We start from the raw sequence: 26,224 nt of genomic DNA on the forward strand, positions 1-26,224 counted from the left end.
ATGTCTTCGGAAACGCAAAAGATTGTGATTGGCTGGCTGAGATCATGGCCCAGTGATGCAAGAGTGCTGATGTTTTGAGTTGGTTGTTTTTATTGTCTCCTGTGTGTTTCTAATTAATAAATTACTGAATGGAACAGTTTGTCTATTTGTGAAACTCCCCCCCCCCCCCCCCCCCCCCGTATCCCACAATGTCAACACATCCACTTCAAGGTTTGGAAAAATACATTTATTCACATAATTGACCATGAAACTATAATTCAGAAGCAATGTCTGTACACCACAATTCACACAACTTCGACAATGTCTCTTTTGGCATAGTGGAGTCTACAGTGAATGTACTGGAGCAGCTGTGCAGAGCCACGTTTTGTAGATCATAGGACATCTGTAAAGCAGGCACAGCTTACATGTGCAGGTTAAATATTCAAGTGGTTGGCTATGGCATGCCTTTTCACACGAGTCTCGTGAAACATACTGAAAATAAAGACCAGTTAAGTTAGTTGCTTTGTTAGCTTAAGTGCCGTAAAAAAGGAACCTTACTGTTTTTTTCATCTAATTTCTCATGTTTCATTTCCTTGGCTTGAGAGTAGTCAGGAGAAGAAAGCAGGTGGAACTGGAATGTATGGTTTAGTTCTCTGGTAACTGCCACACAAATATCAGCAAAGTTTTGCCACTGATGACGCTAAAGGAATGGAAGTGAAAGTAGCAATCACAACATGCTCCCAACTTTTTAAAACCGTCCTATTCACCATAAAATAAAGTGCTGCTATGTTAATTTGAGCAAGAATTCTGCCAAAGTGTCAATTGCCCCCAATGACTCCTCATTTACTACAAGCAGTGGCTACGTTTTGCTTATGTTTGCATGGTAATTAGCACCGAACCAAAGCATGCATTAAAGCTTGACCTGGACCATAGTTTACACTCAGCCATCTGATTATCTCATGGAAAGAAAAGGGAAATTATCCTCTTAAAATAAACCCTGAAAGGAAATACCCGGAGGAAACGTCTCGGCAAAAGCCTGCCACTTTCAGCGAAGTTTCACATCTCCCAGTGAAAAGTGCTGCATCAAGCATCATGTGTGAGTCACCTGAAGCTTTAAAAAAAAAAAAAAAAAGGCTTCCCAGTCAATTACTGTCTGTAACGGAAATATCCCATCACCGCAAAGCTTTTAAAGTACCTCAAATCCATATCGTCCACCCATCTGTCAGCTCTAACAATCGCTTGATGGGAGAGACCGCTTCGGGGCAACGGACATCTTGTGGCAGCTCCACAGAATAGGGGCGCTATGATCGGTGTTGGAGCTTTAAAACACATCACGAGAGAACATTTGGACAAAAGGGAGAGGTAAAGCTATTGACAATCAACGTGAACACTGCCAAGGCATGTGTAAAAAAACAAAAAAAAAACAATACTCCCAAATAATGCTGGGTCTAAAACACACCTCTAGTTTCACCTTATGGTCAGTGTGTTAGAATCAGGTTGGTACTGCACTGGATGGGATATCAGTGATCAGAAGAGCATTAAGAATATACATTGACATAGTCACGAGTTATGGGAGACATGGGGTGATTGGCCTTGTGGGAGAGTTCCAAAGCAAAATGACATTTCTCTTTGCTTGAAGGATAAGGCTGGTGTTTTTTAATGCATTGCTTACCGTCAACAAATCCTATGAAAATAACAAAAACAAACAATGCGTTTGCTCTACTCCCGTTACTTTCTGACTTCCCACGTACCGTTTTTAGCCTTCAACCCGGAAGTCATTGGCTCCAATTGTAAACTAAAAACCTTGAAATAAAGCTCACAAAGACATAGTTTACATTTTAAAAATCGCTAACTGTTACCACGAAAAGTCAGGCTGTTGTAGTTATTACTAAATCAAATTCAAATGGGAACAAATTCTTCATTAGGCCGGGGACTATTTTCGGTGCTACGGAAATACTTTCCTGAGATCGCAAACGTGTTTACAGCCGGCTTATTAAGTTGTTTGAGGAAAAAGTCGGCTGGCCCGGTGAATCGTGATGATGAAATATGCTGCCCAGAGCAGCGGCATGGCTCTTTGACATGTTTTTAATCGTTTTTTTAATACAATGGAGTTCTATGGCTGCTGGGACATGGGTTCATTGGGCACCGGCTACATGGACGAGACTTGCTGGCAAAATAAAATCATTGCTGATTTTGCTATTTTCATTAGGATTTGTTGATGGTAAGCAATGCATTAAAAAACACCGGCCTTATCCTTTAATGCTCATCACTTGCGGTTCATTTACCCTACATATTCATCCATAACTTTTAAACACATTTTATTATTCATCACTAATACATTCCATACACAAAACAACATTCCTCATTCAATATAAACCCCTAACATTGGCAAAGGGGCCTTTTTTCAAATCTGCAAAATAAACATTATAAAACAATCATTTATTATTATAAAACTTTCTAATTACACGTGCCCCGCGTTTTTATTTTTTTTAATCCTCTTAAAATACAGTAAGTATACAATAAGTACTGGTTATGTGATTGTTTAGACATGTCTGCCCTCTCTGCTGCAACGCTGCAGTCACGCAGCACCAGTCACATTCCTGGGAGGAGATCTTGTGTGTATTGGCGTGTGTGTGTGTGTGTGTGTGTGTTTGTGTGTTTGTGTGTTCGTGTGCGTGTGCGCTTACACCGCGCACTGACTGCACGCATGCTTGTGTCTACGTGTACGTCCAAAAGTCTTGTCCGTCTTCACCTTACGGAAGCGTCAAAAGTTTAAAAACAATTTGTAGTGGCGATGGTGGGAATCCTAGCATGAATGTCAGCAGCGGTACGATGAATCGCTCCACAGAGCGGACGCAGTGGAGGGAGGGTAGGAGGGGGTGGGGGGAGGGGTCGAGGGAGGCGGTTTGGGAGTGCGAGTAGGTAATGGGGTGACACTGATCTCAAGTCTCGTTTCACCGGCGTTTTCCCGCTCCGAGCCTGTCAGACAGTTTATCTCCCCCCAGTGTGCGATTCGTCTGGCCGTTCCTCCCTCCAGACCCGCAGGCCTCCGTCCCGCTCAGGCCTCCTCCTGCTCGGGGAAGTTGAGGATCTTGCGGTGGGCTTGCCTCAGGTACTGCTGCTGTTTGAAGTACACCTTAAACGCCCCCTTGATTGCCACGAAGGCAATACCGCCCTGTAGGCAAAAACACAGTGTGTGGGGGGAGGGAGGCTTAATAGGGAGATTCGGCGCAACACATCAAAGCATTTTTCTCCAGTCATGGCTTAAATAAGATTTTCTTTAATTTACATGCCGGCTATCCTGCTTCCAATTACCCATAACCTGGAGCACTAGAGCAACCACCTTACTATGCAAACCTATGTTTGAGATGAGATACAGTAGGGAGTCAGCTATATGGGGTCAAAAACAACCTTAACATTTGCTGTTGCAACTCCCAATTTTGGTGATTTTCATGTTTTGGTTTTAACTGGAAGATTTAATACTCCTCTATGGGTTGATAAAACTATATGACCATTGGGGCTCATGAATCCCTTTTAAACCATACTGGAAAACCTCAAGACACGCATGGTCATCAAGCTAAAAACAAGGCCGTTTCTCCTGCAAAGTTGATATTTTCGGGCCTCTATATGAATTGGGCCTCTGTATGAATGCTCACCTTGGATTATGGCACAAGGGATAGTAACATCATATCCTGTGTATTGATAAATGCTGTTTGGGGATATAAAGTTTTCATCCAACAGCAGTATGTGTGTGTCAGTCAGAGCTGCAGTGGAGGGGGTCAGAGTGTTTAGTGGGAGCTGGGCAGCTCATGTGACATGCTGCCCTGCCACTCTGGTTACCTCGCTGTCCACACACTGTCAGGCTGAGTGGGTGGGTGGGGTTTGTCTTAGCTTTGTGTATGACCGGCTCAGATGTTGCAAAGTTTACATAAGGTGAATTGTGCTCGTACCACCACTCGTTGACTGTATTAGTGTGAATACTGATAATCTTGATTTATTATCTTGGACTGACATCAGTGGATTCGCTGCAGTCTTTCCCTTCCCAACTGTGTTGACACACTTCCACAATTCATGACACCAAGTGGTAGATATGGGACGCCACAAAAAATCCCAACTTATCCTTCATGTAATTACCATAAGAGTTATTTCCCAGTCAGCAGCTCCTATTTACAGTAAATCCGACATTATGTGATCACGACATAATCCGCATTATGTGACAGCCAACAGGCCCAATGTGCTGGTTGTATTGTGTATTTGTAGTAGAGTGATGTGTTTCTTAATTCCTGCTGAGACTGGGGTCTGGTGTTACTAATGCCTCCAAGACAATTTCCTATATATTTCTTATTGTGGGTGAATGAGGCGTCTCTGGTTGTACCCACCAGGATGGTCCTCTGCAGGTTGGAGTTGACGCTGCTGAACATGAGCTTTCCCACGATGGTGGCGATGGTGGGGAAGACCAGAGCGCCACACAGGATCCGCGTGGCAGACACGTGGTCCGCCAGGGGGCTGGCCTCCGCCGGGATCCGCGGAACCGGGCAGCCAATCCCTGCACAGAGACGCAGAGGGGGGCGGGGTCAGCGTGCACGTTTCGGCAAGGATGTTTGTGGAAGTTTAATGCACTGACTATGTTTTTATTCATCTGCGTGTAGAGAGTCAGTGGGTGGTGGAGACCCCAGGAGTACAGCTGATCTAACAGGCAGAAACACTTGCCAGTTTCAGCTGAGGTCTGGCGTTTGTGTCTCTTTGTTAATGTGTGCGTGCGTTTACATTCACAAACTCAGCCACCTATTCATCCATCACCGAATACCCCGCATTACTGTCACTGTTCAATGTTCACCGCTCATTTTAGCAGTGTTCACAAAGTTAAGGGCACGATGAGTCAAAATGAATAAACCACACCCATTCATCACAACACTAGTGTAACTAAGTTACTAACACCCCATCTCCAGTGTCTGTTGTGAAATTGTTTTGTATCATCGGAGGTTGGAAGTAATTATGGTTTTGGCTCCATGTCCGCACCCATTTTGATCCCACTTTTGTCTCTAGTGTTGGGTTGTAGCACTAAAAAACATTCTTAAATGGATTTATGATATCATGATAATAACACCACTTCTGCATACTGAGCCTATATTTGTTTGTGTTATGTTGTTAATTTCTCCAGCAGAGGTGGTCGCATTCTTGCTGCACTAGCCACCATTGCTGAATACAGTTGCAGTGCAGCCATCCAGCTCCTGCTCTTATCCAGACCAGCTTACAATGAGTGCAACAGTAGAATACGCTCAAATTCCAACAAAGTGTTACGCAAAGACAATAAATGGATAAAAACGTTTTCTGGGTGCCGGGGCTTTGCACACTGCTATCTCAGTGCGTGTCCTGACCTGGGAAGATGCTGTTCAGGATCTGCAGTTTGTTGGAGTACTTCCTCCACAGGCGCAGCACGTAGTCCTCCCAGCGGATCATCTTGCCCAGGATCAGCATGACGGGGATGGTGGGCAGGCCAATGAGCAGGAACAGAGGGTCGGCCCGCTCCATCACGTCCAGGCCCTCCTTATGGCCCACCACCTGGAAACAGAGCGGACAATGAAATGGAACAGAACATTAGAGGATTAAACGTGAATGTTTTTTTCCTGACCAAAAAATGGAGCGAGTGAAAGAGAATTAAAGAAAGAGAAAGGAACAATGGCTGAAAAGAAAAAAAGACAAGCCGGTGACACTTACAAGCATCCTGACTCGAGCATTATAACAACAATCTCAGTGCTTTTTCAAAACTGAGTCAAAGTGCTTTGCAGACAAAATAATAACACCCCACAACAAATCATAAACATGGTTCTATAAAACAAGCAAATACAAATAAAAGTAAAAATATGAGTTTATTCTAATTATCAATTTATTTGAATATGATCTCCCTGGCTCCTTGGTTGATCAGTTGCCTCCATCTCTTCTATGGAGAATAGTAATGTTACTACTTGGCTACTAGCCTGCTAGCTTACGTTAGCAACTGAACTGCTAGCAACCATAACTTACAGCACATTACATACATGCATGCATAAAAGCACTGCTTATAAAACAATGTGCTTTGTCATAAAATGCCAGAGTATATGTTGTCTGAGGATCATCAAAAAATGTAGCTATATACAACACAGCAAATCAGTGTATCTCAGCAGTCCATGTGAGTTAATTGAAGAACCCAGAAGTACATTCTGCCGTCGTGTGACGTCATCCACATTCATGCACAGAAGGTGTGCGATGAGGATTAGTGGAGTTGAGTTGAAAACCTCATCTAAGGTATGACGATTTATACAGCATTTTCACAATGATACAACTTTGACTTCATTTTCTTAATTAGATACTTCTCAATAAAGCACAGATGTGACTGATGTGCAAAACCTGGTTTTCTATAAACTGTGATCCTGATTAACAGCTCATGTGTATAGTGAGCGAGTGTCTCAACCCTGACTGACTGGACTGACTACTGTATGTCTCATGTAAACCAAAAACTCTCATAAAGGAACATTGGTCAAACCTGCATGACGGTGACGGCCCCGTAGGTGACAGCAGTCCAGTAGATGGACCCCACCATGATGCCAGCAGCAGCGAAGGGACCGGCCTTGGAGATGAGCCGGTCAGCCAAGTCCAGCACGTAAACCACGGGACCTGATGGAGAGAAACAGCTGAGTGAGAACTGAGTCAAGACCTACATCAAAATCCAAATAACTAGACTAGATCAATGCTACTGATGTACTGTTTTCAATCACACTGTATCCCAAAAAGAAAAACCCTACAGTTAAGGGAAAACCTCCACAGCTCTAATTTTGGAGTTTGTGCTAAAAAAAGTTTTTCCCTGGTATCTCACTTCTAAGCATCGCCCCGTCTACATTGTCAAAAAAACTGGTTTTGTGCACATGAGAGCAAATGTATCGGGAGTCTGCAGATCCTGTTCGGACCTGCGTATGAGACACTCTTGAAGCCAAGTGTAAAGCACTGAGGGGAACAGACGGACCAGACATCCACCACTAAACAGTGCGTGTGTCCAGCAGGGGTCATGAGATGCCTGCTCTCCTGCTGCTAAAATCAGCACAAGGAAGAGCGCAGTGTCCAGACTCACCAAGCCAACCTCCCATCCAGCTACAGCGAGAGTGGTACCAGCCACCATCGTCTGGAGGTCCTACTCTTCTCTAAAAGTCTAGTTGGCTGGTAAAGTAGCTGGTTAAAAAAAACATTTCCTTTCCCACCTACAGTTTGCTCACACTGAATTCATTGTGTTGCAATGAGGAAAAAGTGACTGAGGGACAAGGAAGCTCACAGCATACAAACACCTTTTCTCCAGGCACTCGCCAGGTGCAAGAAGAAAAGTGACCTCAACGATGCGGAAATGTTAAAAATGAACTGGCTTCCTCTCCGCTGTGCTGTGTTGCAGAGTATGCCAGGTATGGGGTTGTACTGAAAACCTTTTGTGTTGGAATGTGTTGCAGGGCAAGTGACAGAGAGGGAGGAACAATGCTCCACAGGTTACATCAAGTCGATGGCAGTGAAGGAAATCAAGCCGGTTGTGGCTTGATTTCCTTCACTGCCAGGAGCAACACTTCGTATTTCAACCATATCTGAAAAGCATTTTTTTTTTTTTTTACACCAATAAGCATGTAATGAGGGTTAAGCTACAGTCCAGAGAGGTGCCTCCCTGGCAGCCATGTCTAGCTCCTGTCCCTTTTTACAGACACGCCGTCTGACACATCAGGAGCAGGACCTAAAATTTTTGAGCAAATTCTCTGCTGCATCCTCCTCTCTGGCATTCCAGGGTGACTCTAGGGAAATCATGCAATATTTACGGGAAAGCAACCTGATTTCCTCACTCAGACAGGCCCATCCAGATCCTATTAATAACTAGCCCTGGAGTCAGTGGGAGGGGAGCGGGGTGGGGAAGATACCAGAGGGACCAAGCAGAGGCGGCGGCATTGGGCCTCTATATGTTGCAGTGGAACAAACTCCTTAACTGCAAGATGGGATCTACCGCACAGAGCAGATCTGGGATTAATATAAGTTTTGACTAGACTTAAGCAAAAAGTAAATGCATTGAATTCAATTGAATTCATCAGAATTCAAATATTGTCTGCAAAATAAATGATCTGACTGTATTTGAATGAATGTTTTGCTTGAGTTGTTAAAATAGCTGTTTTTCTTGTAATTCAGCTATTTCTCTTTACTACTTCCTTATAAATCATTGATAGTCAATTCAAAAATGTTAAATTATTTCAAATATTCAAATCCAATTAAAAGTTCATGAGTCTTCTGAACTGACTTTCTTCTAAAAAATGTTTTGGAAAATCTGACAAAAATGCCTTTATATTTGTCAACTATTTGAGAAGGGTGGCAATTGTAAATACATTTTGAAATGCATATTTTGACTCATGTCTAGTTGAGAAACAAGGCCCTGGAGTGGCGTTAACAAAACAGCGCTGAGTCATTGGTCATTGTGAAAGCAGGACTTGGTTCAAGAACACTTTCACCTCTGGCCACCTCAGTACCAGATTGATAATTATATTATCCTATTCGTTTTCCCTACAGGCTGGTGTATGGCAGATAAAAAACAGATCGACCTTGCAGCATATGAAGCTGTATAATTTGCACCAGTCAAAAGGTAAGGACATGGGGAGAAATGTGCCTCTGCTAAAGTTGGGCTTCATGCCACTGCCAGTGGCTCACTGGTAATGCTGCCAAGGCATTTCTGTCAGCAGAGTCCCCAACTCATCTTTTAAGACCTGGACCCACAGATTTCATGCACACACCTAACCAGTTACTTTGCCACGAGCCTTACTAGGAAACTGGGGCAGTGAAACTCAATTCTAATAGCTACAGCTACTTCATCCACTATACTGTGAAGTGTTGCAGTCAGACTGAACCAAGAAGAGTACATTAACCTGCAAGTCAGGTGTAAAAAGAGTAGCAGCTTTCTCAAATTATTCTTAGACTCTCTGGTTATTTTGGGGTTATGGGCTCATGTGCTTAGTACAGTTTGGACATAAGACAGGCTTTATTTAGTTGTTTGTATAGCCAGCCCAACATGAGGTAGTTACCAATGAGAGCTCGCCGCAAGTGGTATACAATCCGACCAATGTTAGCAGCACAGTCTCTATTCCAACAACTGAATGCATTTAGCTCTATAAACGCCATGTATTTGGAAGACATTTCTGTATGTTATTTCAAGCGGGCAATGCTAGAGTTCTTTCTCTTTAGAGGACAGCAGTGGCTCTGTCCACTTGTTGGGGAAAGGACACAAAACAAGCAAGGAACATTCAGCTACTCATTGCACAATGGAAAATATCACACTTTCATTTCCTAAGTAGTTATGAACATAGTGGCCCTCTTGCCTAGCGCCAGCCCCTTGATACTTTCCAGGGCTCTGCTTTAGTGCACCTGTGTTTGCCAACCGGATTGATCTTGCGACGCTTGAACGCATTAATCTGGCATATTTTGATGACAGTGTCGGAATCCCTTCCGCTTTCTCCCTGCCTAAGCATTACGCCATCATGGCCAGAGGGAACTGGGTCGCCCTTAATGGCCACTGGCAGGACGGAGAGCTGAGCAATTCATTTCAGCCACTGGCAGCAGATTCCATAATTAAGATAATTAAAAAGGAGGGAGGGGAGAAAGTGAGGTACAGGGAGGGAAAAGTGCAACTGCATCCCAATTCCTCAGTAGTGGGCATGCGGGTTGGCACACTGTTCCAGCTGGCTTGTTTACTCACTCTAGGCAGAGTGGCAGTAAAGGAGGAGCAGCAAGGACACGCCGTCCTCAGAGTTATACTGCCTGCCAAATTAGCATGATAGGCTGGCTCTGGCTCTGCAGCAGGTGCTGGTGGGAAGAAAGCCAGCGTAGCATATAGCCACCCTGCTCTCTGTGGGTAGCAGTGTAGCTAACCTCCATCTCTCCTGTACTACAAGTCACTGAACACAATCAAAACCCAGGTTAATAGAAATGGTGATCTGTGGCTCCACATCATCCCCTATCTGATCCCGCAGCAGGCAGAGGGCCCACCCTGGGAGCCAAACATGAGTAATGCCTGTCAAGCCTCTAGAAATGAGCTGGCCTCAGCAGCAACCCTGAGAAAATAACTACTATGTCAGCTTCCCAACAGGCTCCTGTCTCTGCCTGCCTACAGCTTTGCCTGTATTACCCAAATTGAAAGCTGTCGTCCCAGTGTTGTCACCAAGCTGCGAAATTCCTATGATTCTGAAGGCTAATTAAAGTCGCTGTAAATACCACAGGTTGTGAAGTCATAGTTAAAGGAGAAACAAATATTTCTGCTTGAAATTTCAAAACTAAACTTGTTTTATAAGGAAGCAATTGGCTGCCTTTGTAATATGCAGACTATGAACATTATGTAGCTGTGTGTGTATGGCCATAATATAGATAGCAGAGCAGCAAAAATGGCAAAAGAGGACTGCAGCAATGATGCAGCAAAACAGACAGCGCTATACTCCCTCTGCTCACTTTGAAGTGCACTAATGCAGAACTAATGCCCTAGCCGACATCTAGGGATTGTCACACCTCAAATGGTACAAACAAAATCCCCAATAAGAGTGATATACTCTTCTGTCTTTATTAGCTGGGGCAACTACAACTATTCCTAAATTGTTCATCTTGCTTGCAAATGCTGTTTGACCCATGTGTGACAGCATGCCACAGATGCAACATTAGCAGTGTAACAATGTTAGCACACTGTGCTCTGCTGCAAAGGATCACGTCAGCGACACATCCTGCTCTCTATAATCTAGAAACATCATCATAGGGCTGAGTTCTAATGATGCAGTGTGAACATTATGGAAGTCACAGGGAGACATTGGGTGCTGGGCAGAGCAGAGGACAAGGTGGGGTGGGTCAACCACTGGCCAGACAAGACAGACGGCTGATCCAGGTGCCAGCATCACGGGTCTCTGATTGGTCGGCTGTTCTGGGCTATTTTTGGGAGCCTGGGATTTTACTGATTCATCAGCAGAGCGGCAGCGGCAGCCCCACTCCACTCATCTCCTCTCCGCTCTGTCACTCTTTGATGAGCTGCTCTTTTCGGCTCCTCCCATGGCCCAATTTCATCCCCCACTCTTCTCTCCCAGACACGGCCAGCATCCCTCCACGGCTCCCTCACCACCTCCGTCTGACGCTCGCTAATGGGATTAGGAAACAGACACTTTTCCCTGTGGATGAGGAGCTGCCCAGGTAAAGCCCCACAGGCTCTATGCATATAACCAACCACTTTTCCACTGGTCTAGTTCCTGTCTGGAGACTCACACTGACATTCAGCTGCAGGGAGGGAAACTAACCTTTTTTTGTCATCAGGCCACAGTGGTTGGTAAAACCCAGAATTCACAGTTGTTCCGGTTTTACCACTCAACGTTTCTAAAAACAGAACTGAAACTCATGGTCGGTTACCTGCCACCTGTGGATGGTAGGGTGGACAAATGAACCAGCCACATTAACCAGCACCATTTAGCTGGTAGTTGGTGTAATTTCCCCAACCTATCTCATTGTTTTCAGTAAATTCCTTTAGCTAGGTAGACCATCCCCTCCCACAGTATTCAGTGTAAAACAATACCTACAGTAACAGTGTAGGCAGTATTGGTGGTGTTGGCGAATTAAATACAAACATTACACTTTCCACTTATTTCCCATGGAGTGTCTTCTGTCTATGGACAAGAAGTGGAATTCATCAACAAATCTCCATTTCCATAGTTGAGAGGGTGTCACTTTTTTCTGTGTCCTCATCTCATTATCCATCACTCTTCCATCCCTCTCTCCAGACCTCCCAATAATTACCAGAGGATTGGTCTGAACCTTGCCACGCCTCATCTCTCTGGTAAACGCTAAACTGAGCTCTCTCCGACAGGAAGCCAACCTGGTGTATAGCCCACCCCCACACATCTGAGTCTCTGTCATATATACTGAAGAGCTATCAAAGACTTTTACACGCAGCTAAATCAAAGGTAACACAAGCCTCTGGTTGCTTGTATAAAGGCCTCAATAAATGATGACTGATGGTGGCATAGGCCCACTACATGATTCTCTAAGGGCACCATCACTCAGCAGATGAGCCACAGTAAAGAGGAAGTTCCCTTTCCAAATAAACTGTTGGCTCATCCATCACGCAGCTCTATTGCTGTTGGCCAAACCACCAGAGCGTTCGAAGACATGACGAAGGAACACAAACTCCGGAGTGGCTGTTGCGAGCTGATGAGCTTGAAAATAAACATTTAACATTCTGGGCCACAATTCTTCGTTGACTTGTTATAAAAAAGAGCAGGCCAAGAATAACTAACCACAAAGTAATCCTAATGATGTAGCACACTCTAAGAAAGCATTGAAGCAATGTGTCTAAATCATGACTTCAAAAGCTGCGGTGGGAAAGACAGATGAGACTCAATGCGTAGTGTGTGACTGAAAACATAACATTGGATCATACACATTAAATGTTTATAAGATACATTACTTCTCAAGTAAAACAAAAATAAATCAGACTTTCTTATGGAAGAGTCTGCTGTGCATGCACAGATTTAGCATAAATATATGGGTAAATTTGTATGTTGAAAAATTAAATGATACCGGAAACTCAAATTTATTTGAATGAAGTTTGTATGTAAACCTGGAAATAGAAATAATTAATTTGCTGCTGAAGAGAAAATAACTGAATTTATATTTAAGTGATTAAGCGATTTGAATGGACTTCAAAAACTATTTCTAAAGGACAGTTGAAAAATGTACACATTCAAAATCCTGTGATTTAGGATTAACCAAACTGTAAAACAGGACCAGGAAATGCCCAGTATGATAGCTATCTTAAGCCTAGGTCAGACTGTTCAAGTCTTGCCCGACTGGGGCTGTTCAGACTAAACAACTGGTCTGCTTGCCGTCTGACCTGTCTCGAACTGTGAACAACCTCCTGACCAAAGATGGCCGTCACTCGCATGAGGACGAGGGATGACACACTACCTGATTCAAAAATTGGATTGAAGAAACTTATGATGACCTTATGATGAATTAATCTTCATCAAAATTTTCTTAATAAATGTATTGCCTACAAAATGTATAAGGGTCGCCGTTTCCTAATTTCTCCTTCTGATCAGGTTTACCAGATAAATGTGCACAATGTCTTCACAGTAGAGGAAAGAGCATCACAGACAGATACATCCTAAAATAACCAGTGACCAGCCAAGTGCAAAAAATCAGGTCTCAGGAGGAGACACAGACATATACACAAGGTTATTTACCAAGGCGGAAGTGTCTGAAGTAGCAGAGCTGAACCTTCTGCTTATAGCAGCAAAGTGAGTGACAGCACAGCCACAGTCACTAAAAATATACGTGAACCTGTTTACCAGCCGAGCCAGGCCTCCTATGGACACTGACATTGTCTTAAGGCCAGCTCCTGTCTCAAATTGCACCTTCTCTCTCTTTGAGGTTACAGACAGTGACATGTAGGCCAACTGTCAATGGCCCAGTGGCTGATGGTAGCTCAGTGACAATGGTGCACCATTAACCTGAAAAGTGTAAAGTTTTGACATTTTGACAGTAAAAACGCAACAAAGAGAAAGAGCCAACATTTTCTTTTTTCAGTGCGTAGAATGTTTTTCTGTCATTGCCAAATGCTGTGCAACAAAAGCTTGAGAAAAAGTAAGTCGCAGCCTTAGGGAGGGAGGGAGGGAGGGAGGGAAGGGGTTTAAGACAGAGAGAAACTGAAAGTGAGCAAGTTCTGGCCAAATAAGCATGGCTGTAGATGGTGTGTGTTTACTGGATGAGTCACTGCTGGTGTTTGGGAACAATCGGAGCCCCCGTCATTCTGACGTGTCGGGATAATTAAGGCAGGCACTTCTCTAAACTACCGTTAGTCAATCAGCCGGGAGCTCGGCCGTATAATAAGCGGGCGCCCTTCTGTTCCTCGTCAGGCAGAAAAGGAATATTTACTCAGATCACCACAGAACCGCTGCTGGCTCTGGAGTAAATAAACATGCACTCAGGCAAGACAAACTGAATAGTTCTCAGAGCTTTTGGTACAGTTACAGGCAGCACCTATTAAGAGTGCCCTCAAAAGGAGAGCTTCAGCACTCCGTTTACATGGAAAATTGCTCTATAGCGCTACTTCAGTGTTGACAACCGGAGGAGAATGAAGGCTGTCGTGACATTCTGACAGCAAAAGGAAAATAACAGTTAGAGACATTTGGCAACTTAAAGCTGTCTAAACTAGAGTTTCTCTACATTTCTTAGTATTACCTGGCAAACAAGCAGACATGCAATCAGCCTAACAAAGCATCACTTTCTTCATAATTTAAATAGAATGCAGTATTCCTGCAAATTTTAAGATCAGAATCCATTACAGATGTGGCCTGATCGCTGTATAATTTTTTTTCTCTCCAATGATTTGAATATACCTGGTCTTAATTTTGCTAATTACCACTAGCATATGTAACAAGTAGCCAGGAAAATTTGGATCTTTAGCCCATGAAGCTAGCTAAAGCTAAGTGCAGCCGAGCTTGACCTTGGAAAATCTGACAGAAAGAAAATAAAAAAAACATTCCATGAGCACAGAAACCTTGCTTTGAAACTAAAGCCCCTTCAATCATGCTTGCTGACCAGTAATCAACCATCACAGACCTGGTACATGAAGCTAAGCTGATGCATTTTGAAGGGCATGTCATTATTTTTCTCCAGCTCATGTTGCCAGCACCAGTTTTCTCCTTGTGAGCAGCAACCTACCTAGTTTGGGAAAGACAATGAGGTACTCTGCGTTGCACTGTGGGCAGGCCACACGTGCCGTGCTGTTGCCCCGCTGCTTCTCGTCCACCCAGCGCTGCAGGCAGGCCTGGTGGACCCACTTGGTGGAGCCACGGCAGCGACACGGGCGCACCCACTCTGCCGTGCGGTCATCCTCATCTGTGGCAAAGCACACCCAGCAGCTCCTAAAACAAAACAAACATACACACCCACGGGTGGGGGGTGACTATAATGAAAATCACACACACCAGCAACTGAGAAACAGGAGATTGTAGATTTCTAAATTAATTGGTAGTTACACTATATCAGAGTTGCGGGTGTATTATTTATCTTGATGATGTGAACCAACAATTACTGAACAGTTGACTGATTATACTATTTTTGAAAAGGGGCATACCAGAGTAGCTAGAGCCTCCGCACTTCTAAATGCAGAGCAAAGTGATAAATACCCTTGGCTCTGGTAAAAGGAAACCCAAGCAGAGCTCCTCCCCATTGGCACTAACAGGCAGGCAGAGGGAGAGGCTAATTAGGAAAGCAGTTACCAAAAACTGCCTACCACATAACGTGACCTTAGAGTCTCTGTCAAATGAAGGCTAGGTTTTATAAACAAATACAGTCAAAGCCGACAAAATCGGCAAAGTATTCATAATCATTCTGTAAAGGTCATTTGGGTCCGCGTGGGTGCATGCCGGCAGCTCAAGTCTGATCTGGATAAAGCCAAAATCCCCCTACATCTGAGGAAAGATAAAATGCCTGTGACTGCACTGTCTAATGCCATTGGGGGGAGAGGGGTGCGGGGGTGGATTGTGAGAGTGAGAGAGCAAGCAAGAGTAATGTAATCTTTCATGTCCCCTTTGAGGGAGAAGTGGGCAGTCAGCAACACAAAGTCACCTCTTTAAACATGAGTCAAAGGTTTTGGCTTAGATCAGGCTTATTTAGAGTTTGTATAGAGAAAAGTGTTGGTACGGCAATTTTTCAGCACTTAGTGAACGATGATGGAGGTTGTGATCAAAGTCTCTCAAATAACTCTGCACTGAATGGCCTACAGTACATGGAACACACACACAGCACCACTCTAGGCCAATGACTCTGCACAAATCAGTCGGGATCAATACAAAAACCCTATAGGCAAACAAGCTGTAATGCTGACTGCTTGTCAGCATATCTGACAGCACCACAGGAACTGTTCAATGCAAACAGACCAGCTCAAACAAACAGGCCCTTCATCCTGCCATTTGGATAATAGGCAAAGAATTTCCAGGGGCTTTTATTTCAGATCACATAACAACAGTCTCCACCTCTTATCGAAAACAATCCAGTTAAATAAATTACTCTGACCAATGTATGACTAAGAGGGTCAACATAGACCCTGCATGTGCAGGGACTGAGTCATCTTTCATCATTTCTTGGCTAATCTCTTCATTAAATATAGCTACTTACTTTGCCCATAGTATGAGCCATGTTCTTCTGACATTGCCTTTAGAATTAATTACACCAATGCTCTCACCCAAATTCACCAGGGCGTCCCTGTGATTGTGCAAGTAATACTGTAGTAGACCACAGCTAGGATATGCAGTGAAAGCAGAGAGGGACTGGATGCAGACAGAGCGAGGAGACCGAGTCTCCCTAGTGTGTGGCATCCAGACAGATGCTGTGTCCTGGACTAAAGCCAAACCATATTTTAATATAACCCCCCCTCACCACCACCACCACCGGGCAAGCTTGTTCACTCAGACGCCAAGAGGGAGTATGCCATAACGGGGCATTAATCAACTCTCAAGCATCCCACACAGCCTCCTTCCTCTCCTCCGAGACTTATAGGACCCTCTGAGTGAAGCGTTCCTCCATTAAAAGGGATATGAGGCAGCAAGAATCCACCTCCTCAAAACCTTTGCCTCCTCACTTATAGGAATGGATCTTTTAGTACGTTTGGCCTGTCTGCTATGCTATCCTCACATTAATCTACTCTTTGTGGGTAATGCACTTCTGCATCCCCTTCACCCCCCTCTGGTTTTTGGTTGCATGAGCAAGTGTCAGTGAGAAATGAAAACAGCTCCATGTCCATCCAACATCTGGGAGGTAATTTGATATCCACGTTCTCTGACCTTACTGCAGTACATCTCCGACTGTGACATTATATTGCTTTTCCATAATTAATCAACGGCATGCGACTGGCTGGATGGTTCACCACCCCTGTGTCTCACTCCATGTGGCTAAGCTCAAGAATCTGAACCAGAGACATTCCTATTGAAAGCTGCTACATGCCGATAAAACTATTCATAGGTTAGGTCTGAATAATTGATAAAAAGCAGCAACTCTGGCCATGTCTATGGCTGACACGCCCAAGATATGATTTGGAAGTTCTATTGTTTAAAGGCATATCTTGACATTTTAGTTAGTTATTTTTCTTAGCTTTTTTATGGAAATTGAGGGACAAATGCAAAAACTTTTTACACCAATGTGATAATTGTCTTGTGCAGAAAAATAACCAACTAAAATCCAAAATGTCAAGATATTCCTTTAAGCCTCATTCACATTCAATTAGGCCTAGCACCAGCCTGTTGCTAGGAGATCCATTGGTTCAGGGACTGCTGCTTTCGGCCCATTTCCAGCCTGGCTATACGGTGTGTGTGACATTTACATTCTCATTTCCATAATTACACTGAACCTTGAACAGTTGGCATTTCAATGGATGATTGAAACCATGATTAATCTGCACACCTCCCATAAACCCCTGGCATAAATTAAATGGAGAGACAGACGGTAATGGAGATGTTTGTTTTTTCTCCCATGCTGTGATTATGTACATTTTGGATATCATTCACATTATGACATTTGTGCTCATAAATCTGAACCAAAACATAAAACTAAAAACTCTGGAAGGATAATATCACGATATCTAGGCAATAGCATGCATACATCACTATTTCCACCATCAGTACACCTCATTAAGGATGATTAATTCTGTTACAGCTTTCACAACATTAACCCACATTCAACCCCATGTCAGAGAATCTATCCATTCTCCACCCATCAAAAGTATGCTATAGGCTAGTTAAAAGCCTGGCCTGGCCCAACCAAGGCTGTTAGGTACCAAAAAGAGCAGTATCTCTCTCTAAAAAGGTTTGGAAGACTAGCTTCCTGTCCTTGACCAAAAAAAGCTTATCTAAAATCTACCATTCCATTTCCTGTCTTTATAAAACAACAACAGGTATGCCCAGAATGGAGGAAACAGCCTTTTTGCTCTCACTAGGAAGTAGGAAATAGCGGGTGCGTTGACACAACAATCATTTTGCAAGGAAAACATACAATAAATAACTACTCTGCCAGTTTGTCTCATTTTGGCAGTGTCCTGGTGCTTCATCCACCTGTTCCACTCAAATTGTGCTTTGCCTTCATCATCCACAGCAGGATCTGGGAAGAGGACTCAGAGGGGTGAGCCATGGCTGAAGCAAATCCCCATAATACGCCATGTATAATTCAACCCTCCTGCTCCCACAGCTGAATAATGGATGTCAAATCTCTGGCCTTCTGTCATCGTTGTCCCAAGACCTAGGTGTGCTCTGTTACTGGGGCTGCAGGGGAGTAGAAGGGGGCCCCCTGTGAAAGGCCTCGGACGGACGGCTTGGATTGTTTGCTCAGGTTGCCGCCTGCCTGCAGTGGCTGATTTTCCAATACTCCCCCGGTGCTGAATAAAACATGACGATGCAGGAGAGGAGCCTTGGGGTCGAGGCGCTCAGGTGACATGGCCAGCCGAAGGGCCAGGGCAGGCAGACGTGGTGAATACGAGTCTCTGATGGAAACTTTAACCCTCGTTTCTCTCATCTACTGTCCTCACACCAACCTCATCCTCTTCCTCTCACAACTACTACCATTTTGCTCTCATCAGCTATGTGAACCTGCACCCTACATGAAGCTGCTTGACACTATATACTATATCTACTTCCATTACACAGACTATGGTTGCATTATATACTAAGGGCATGACAGTATTACATCTTGCTCGATAACCACCAAGCTGGAAAAGCAAATTGGGGAAAAAAATGCATCTGCGACTGTTATGTGTCATTTACCACAGCATGTAACTACAAAATCAGATGGTCTATTCAATGGGGGCCCTGATCTCAATAATTTATCTATTACGGTACGAAGCATGGTGTTGTCAGTGACCATGGTTTAGGCTGAGCTGAACAATGGCCTATAGGTAAGTGAATCTGGGCTAACGGGTAGCACAGAGACCAAAACCGAGGCATGAAACGGGAGGATGAAATGCTGATTGGAATAGTGGACAGACGTCTCCACAGGAGCACAGCAGTGGGGAACAAAACGTAGCGCTCTCGTAGATTCACTGGCTCCTATTCCTGTAACCCTGCCCCGCCGCATGACAGGCCCCAATACAACAGCACCGAAACGCTATCCTCCACGCGAAACCTTAATCTCCAGCTCGCCGTCGCCTCAGTCCTGTTAAACAGCACGCTCAAACAGATAAGCATAAGCAGCACATTATGAAATGGTCTCCCGAATACAGAGCATCTCTATGCCTTTTCACATGAAACCAGAACTGTAAATTCAAAAATCGAAAATAGTGGACAATGACAAAACAAGTCTGGAGAATTACAACAAACAATCTCAGTAGATTTACCTAATGGCACAAACTCAGTATGTTATCATATGTAGAAAATATTTGTTTGCTGGTGATTCAACAATGTACACACAACACTAATCTGACAAATGAGGCCCATTATATTGCATATATAAACACACCTAACAAAAATGAAGCCTAAATCTACAGAGACCCACACACTGAAAGATGCTACACCTGCCCCATTACCCCCTTACTGCTAAATAAAGTCTGGAAGGTTTCCATGGAAATGACTTAAAAGAACATGAAGTCTAACGATGGCTGCTTGCCTGAACCTTGCTGAAGCAAGGTGACCTGCCATCTCAACCACTTATTTACATGTTAAACAGGCAAACTCAAGTGGGGCCTTGTTGTTTCCACAATGAGCTTTAATCCACATAGTTAACAGAGTTCTTTTAAACTTAAAGGGCAAGTAAGCAGAAGAAGTATGCATTATCCTTTTTATGTAATATACTTTATTATATTTAAAAAGCTTCAAGTTCAGCCAGAAACAAAAGTATATGCAGCAATGCAGTGGCAAAGGACTGTAGATCCATCCAATCAGGCTAGGCTCATATTGTGTTGCAGTTCAGTTGTTTATAGCCTATACGTTTTAACAAATTCAGAGGAAAAGTACAATAGGGTATCAAAGTCACACACAGGAGGGGGTATTGCAGTGGTGGGTTCTGAGGGAATAGAGGATGACTGTGTGATTGACACTGTGTACAAAGATGAGTGCAACAGCATAGCTACTTTCTCATCGTCTCACAAGTCAGGCTCCCGCTCTTTAAGAAGGGCCTAAGCCACTCCACAAAGGCTCCTTTCACTCAGCGGTGGTCACGTGATGGTGGGAAAACTGGAGGTTCTTCGGCACAAAGGCAGGGCGCAGGAGCACCGGATCCTGGCCCACAAAGATCTTAAAGGAAGGTTAAGGCCTAGGGGGCTTCTCCATGTCTGACTGCCTCTACTCAATCACAAACTGGTCTTGTCTGACTCAGTTCAACAACAACCCAGGACAGTCTCCACCCCACAACAGTATAGTAACCATCTACCTCGTGTCCTTAACAAACATGCTACAGACTCTAAACAAAATATTGTTTGCATCAAGGCCTTATTCATAACAACTGAGACCAGGACTACTCAGTCAACTGACACAGGAGCCTCCTACAGCTACTGCCTGTTCACTGATGAGTAAACAAAACACTTGGGCTACTCCATAACAACTTTGTGTACTTCCACAACCTACTAGGCTCTGTGACCCTTGTGTATTGTTAACACTTGCACAGGAAAGCAGGAAAAAGCAGGCTGGGCCTGCCATTCGGCTTTTGTTTCCACTTTGATTGAGAACCAGTCACTAGTATGAGTGGACCAGAGATGAGACTATACAGTTTAGTAGGTGGTGGGTCAGATCCCGCTAATACAAAACTACCCTGTTCTTTCCTAGTAGAAGTCACAAGCTTGACAATGGCTCACATTTCACATTCATGTTTTCCCATCACATCAACTTCAGTGTGCCATCTGAAAATGTGCACAGCAGTGTATTAATATAAAAGGGGTGAAACAGCGCATATTAAAAAAAAAGGTTTGAGACATGACCTTGAGTTCGAGACTCACATGAGAACAGGATGACTTTCGGATTAATCATGGGTAGTGATTTGAATAACCTCAGCCTAATAGCTAAAACACCTGGCTGTATGGTTTTATCATTAACTAGAGGCACATCATGTAAAGTGAGCTTTCACTGTTTGAACCTACTACTACGCACCACTGAAAATATTTCTGCAAGCTGTATGTTACTTGGCCATGATAGGTTAGCAGATGACCATTAGCTGAAGCAACACAGCCACCTTGGTGGCAGCCTTTAACTGGTAGTTGTATCAATGAATTTCTTTTTTTGTAACTGGAGAGGATTACCCGTGTGCTGTGCCATCAGAGTAACAAACAAGCATGTTTCCCAACCTCCACTCACGTAAGCTAGTGGTGTCAACAGGACATAGGCTATTGATATCTGCATGGAATATGTCTGTATATCACCTCATCTATGCGATAATGAATGTTCTTTTAAAAGTGTATGTAGTTATTTATTCATAAGAAACTTGTATGTATCAATAAGAAAACATTTTTTGATTTTCTCAGGAATAAAGATAACCAGCAGACACTGCCACCCCTCCACCCCCCAATACACACCAAATCGTGACCCCAATGCTGAACCATGACTTCTGTAAATCATTTCACATCAGATGCACACACACACACACACACACACAGACATGTACCGCACATATTTATATACCCATTCATATAGAGACAGTCAGACAGGGTCAACAATCTGGACAACAAAGGCGGACGAGAGGGGAGTAAAACAAGGAGGTTGTGTGAGAGCCAATAAAAAGGTCAGGCAGGATTGAAATGTGTCTCCCACCTCTATTTGTGAAACACTGCATTGCAGGGGGAGCTGGCTGCTTGTGGCAGGCCCAGATAAGAGCCCGTGGAGCCTTGTGTTTGTCACTGATAGAGGCTGGGTACACAACCGTCTAGAACCAGGGGGACATGACATACATCTTCCTGCTATCTGTTCTTCAAACACAGTCAGGGTTACTGCCTCTGCACTGAGACCTGCCACACGACCGCAGCACTCGGAGCTAAAACGCATTTCACAAAACTCACATGCCCCTCCTTTCCTTATGCTACTGTACCATGCAGTTGAGAAATGTTCTCAATGTTCAAAGTTCAATATCGACAGAAAGTGCTGCGTCACGTGCCTAGAGTAGGTCTATTTCAGTATGCTCTGCACAGGCTATCAAATGCCAATGACTATTTTGAAGGAAACGACACAGTGATGTGCTAGCATCTCATGTTACCACATCTGTCAACCACCACTCAAGAGATGGAGAATTCAGGTTAATACTAGTTTTCCCTGCATGGTGCTCCTTGACAAACGCCTTCGCTTTTTCTGACACCCTGCAAGAAAACATTAACCTCATCATCTGTCAACATCTATCAACACATTTTTCTTTGTGCCTTCTGAATGATTACCAGCATTGCCTTGAATGGGGTCTAATATCAGTACTTTTGCCATTTAAGTTTGTTTGCAGAGTCATGGCAGGATAGCAAATCATTTTTTTAATTAAATTGCTAATTCATAAAGTTAACTTGAAATTTTCAATCAACTTTAAAAATATCTGTGGTTGGGACGGGGGGAGCTCGGCGGGGCACGGTTGCCCAGATGGCCAGTCTTTTGGATCTGGCTGGGTGATCTCGTCTCGTGCCCTTTTAGACAGCTTTGAAATCAAAGTAGCCATGTTCTGCCAGAAAAATGAAACAGACCAGACTATGAATTCATGGCTTGGCTAACTAGGAAACTCGCCATGGGGATATTCATTAAAGTGACCAGCAAGGAATAGCAAAGTCAAGATTAATGAAACCACAAGAGTTAGAGCAGACTGTATCAGTGAGAAGCCTAAAATTTAAATGATGGAGGCAATGTTTTGTTTTGGTAATATGAGGCATCCTAGTTCATTGGCAGGTTTTCGCACCAATTTATGCTGACTGCACTACATGTGTGCTGGCCGACTGCTGTCTCAACTGCACGCATTTTGTCCAAAAGGCCCTAAATCTCATCTAATCTTATTCTTAACTGTTCCAGACATGTGGAATCAGTGTGAAAATATTATGCAGAAGCAGTAAACTTGCAAAGCATCACCTGCCCAATCAAGATGACTATCCTTCCTCACAATGACTACAATGTTTCATCCCTGCGATCTTAGAGAGGGAGAAGCATTCATAATTACCTCTTAATAACACATCCCAATAAAAATACAAATTATTAACAGGATGAGAAAAATACAGGAAATACAGGATGGTAACACTTGGCACACCATTGCTTCCCCCTCCTAGTAAAGGCAAAGAATTTATTTTTTCATCAGGCAAATAAATGGATAACATTGATTAAGATGACATGTTTAAACAAACTGAATTAATGAATTTAAAAATGTATCCCCGCCCTGATGCTACTTTGTCTCTTAATTCTAGCAGAAATAGCCAACACTACATTTGATTTAGAGAATCCATGAGTTCATTAGAATCATGAGCATTCAGAATTGTAGTTGATGGGCAACATATGACTGTTGGCTTCTGCCAACTTCTGAATGGCAGCTGTCATGTTGCTTCGGCACTATGAATTCCACAGCTCAGGGTGAGGCTGTATGATGCAACAAAGATGAGCATCACAAACCAAACAGAACACTGAGAATGTTCAGATGTTCACAGCAGGAACTGCTGCTCAGGCCAAGGCATTCCATGAAGCAAAACACAAAGGCAGAATAATACATGTGAATACAACTTGTCTCCTAGAGAGGTTGTCCAAAGTAAGCTGTCTACTAGTGAACAGGAAGGGGTCGGAAGTGCATTTCAGCCTGTGGGCAGCTGGTATTACACCCACAGCACCCACCAAGTTGCCAACGTAGCTTTGAGCAAGGTTTGAGACCTCAAACTGCTCTAGAGGACCTGCAACGTTGCTGACTGTGTGCTCTGACATCCCTGATGAAATGAGTACAGGGTAGGGATATGTGTGTGTGTGTGTGTGTGCGTGTATGTTTGTATGTTATTCCCCAGTCAAGCCTGAGCTAACAATACATTCTGCATATTGTTCTCTTAAAAATGTCATGGCTACTTCTCTAGCAACCCTAACTTTCTCATGTGTGTGAATAAAGCATGCTATAGCAGGCTAGTTATACCTTGTTATTTGTAGTTTATGGACACATCATCTCAGAAACCACTGGCCTGATTTGAGCAAAACTTAGGTGAATGATGGTATTTTGTCATAGAGATCTGGCATTTACAAAATGATGCTGATCAGTCAATGGGGACTTTGTAGCAATTAACCAAATAACTAAGCTCCTCCCAGGAAACTAAGACTTGTCCCCCACGTGTTGGAAATGACCCAAAGCGGGGACTACAGCATTTATGATGAACATGTTAACTGTAGGCTTGTTTTTAGGCCATCTTCAGAAGAAGCAATTTGAAGGGAATAAAGGTGGATGGCAAGCTTTATGTTAACACAAATGATCAAATGCACCCGCCTTGTTAACCGAAAATGTGAGGGAACATGGAACCTGCCTTGCACCAAAACAAAACAGAAGTAAGCACATCCAACCCAATTTGGGCTCAGGTGCTGGACCTGCCTTGCATCCCCATCGTTAAATTGATAACAAGTGCCCACTAGTGACAGATATCACCTGCCCCCACCCAACCTTTCCAAAGAGTTAGTAACTCCACTCTCTCTTGGTTCTGACTTCTGAGTGTATGCTCAATATGATTTTCTTTCTCTCTTACAACTGGTGTGGCCACATGAACTCTGCTCATGCACATAACTCAAATATCTTATCATTTAAAAGCAAAAACTTGCTGAAGTTTTGGTTATTCTGTGCACGAATATGTGTTTAAAGAGTACATATCCGGGGGAGAGAAAGGCTATTGCCCACCAGTTATCTTTAGGATAAGCAAACGTTCCATGAAAATGGCATTCAGTAACTTATGCAACACAAGATATGCTCACAGTCTACTCTTTCTGTGCCATAATTATTAATCAATAAACGTGACAAGTTAAGAATTGGCAAAAATCGTATTGGACAGATGCCTAGCATACAGCCTCTCTACTTCCCCTCATTTTAGGGTGAACATTAGGGCAAACATTTAGGGAAAAACAAAGATGGCAGTGGCCACCAAGAGCTTTTGTTAATTTACAGATAACAAGATAAATGTGACAAGTTAAGAATTGGCAAAAATCGTATTGGACAGATGCCTAGCATACAGCCTCTCTACTTCCCCTCATTTTAGGGTGAACATTAGGGCAAACATTTAGGGAAAAACAAAGATGGCAGTGGCCACCAAGAGCTTTTGTTAATTTACAGATAACAAGATAAATGTACAGGGATTATATATATCATGTTGGGCTGGCTGCGTTCCACGTTGCATGCAGGCAGTGAGACCATGCATTGACTGTAAATTAGTTATGACTACAACAGTAGTGTCCTATATAAATACTACCAACTTACAATAACGTTAACTGCACTGAATTGCAAATATACCACTGGGAAATCAGTTGCTTGTTTAAGACAATAACCACTAAAATAGCTTGCTTGCTGATTATTCTGACAGTTCTATTTTGGGTACCTAGTTTTCTTCCCATTTCTGTCAACCGCGGTGATTTCCCATAGCTACCCCACTAAGCTAACTTACCTAGCTAGCATTAGCTAGTTGGCCTTCAACTTGAACTCACCTGTCCAAATTCTGCTGCATTACCACTGCACCCTGTTCCGCCATAATCGTGGAGTAGCAAAAAAAACTCTGTACTCAAACTGTATCTGGTTAGTTGACCAGATTAAGTGCGGTACAAATAAAACGTAAAAATGGCACGCCTGCTAATTTGCTGCAGCTGAGGTTGGCCTTGAATCTCTAGCTAGCCGAGGAGCTAACTAGCTAGAGAGGCCTTTGTGTTGACACGGAGCGTCAGCTGCAACCTAGCCAATTATTTAGCATCTATAAAACTATCCCTGCGCAGTCATGGCAGTCTAACTATCATGACCGGTGGACTCTTTCAAGTAAGAATCTCGTTTACATCGGTTAAGACTTTGTTTGTCACGAATATTATCGTATCGGCGTGACCGCTTGACTCCATTGACTGGCTGCCTCTGAGGTAACGCAAAAATAGCACGGCTGTACGTAATTGCGTCATCACAACAACAACGGCGTCTGAGGTGCAAGGGGTGACACACTCCCATGAATCATGGGAGATGTAGTTTATTTAACAATGTTTCCCTCCCTCATGTGGCCAAAAATATCAAATTAATGTTCTGAACCCGCTCCCGA

At 43.5% G+C, this 26,224-nt stretch overlaps 1 protein-coding gene across 1 annotated transcript; it reads right to left on the reverse strand.

The window, feature by feature from the left end:
* Window positions 1-226: 226 nt before the first annotated feature.
* marchf5 (membrane-associated ring finger (C3HC4) 5) lies at window positions 227-26,028 on the reverse strand. The gene is made up of 6 exons (XM_071522183.1): window positions 25,635-26,028; window positions 14,716-14,918; window positions 6,503-6,633; window positions 5,358-5,541; window positions 4,359-4,525; window positions 227-3,154 (listed from the first exon to the last, which is right to left on the reverse strand). Exons 1-6 carry the CDS (start codon window positions 25,676-25,678, stop codon window positions 3,038-3,040), a joined length of 846 nt encoding a protein of 281 aa, XP_071378284.1. The 5' UTR covers window positions 25,679-26,028; the 3' UTR covers window positions 227-3,037.
* Between the last annotated feature and the right edge of the window lie 196 nt (window positions 26,029-26,224).

This window comes from Centroberyx affinis, unplaced genomic scaffold (assembly GCF_046629955.1).
Source record: "Centroberyx affinis isolate AG114_WGS23_722 - 3 ecotype Tasmania unplaced genomic scaffold, CSIRO-AGI_Caff_v1 ptg000965l_1, whole genome shotgun sequence".
Classification (NCBI taxonomy): Eukaryota; Metazoa; Chordata; class Actinopteri; order Beryciformes; family Berycidae; genus Centroberyx; species Centroberyx affinis.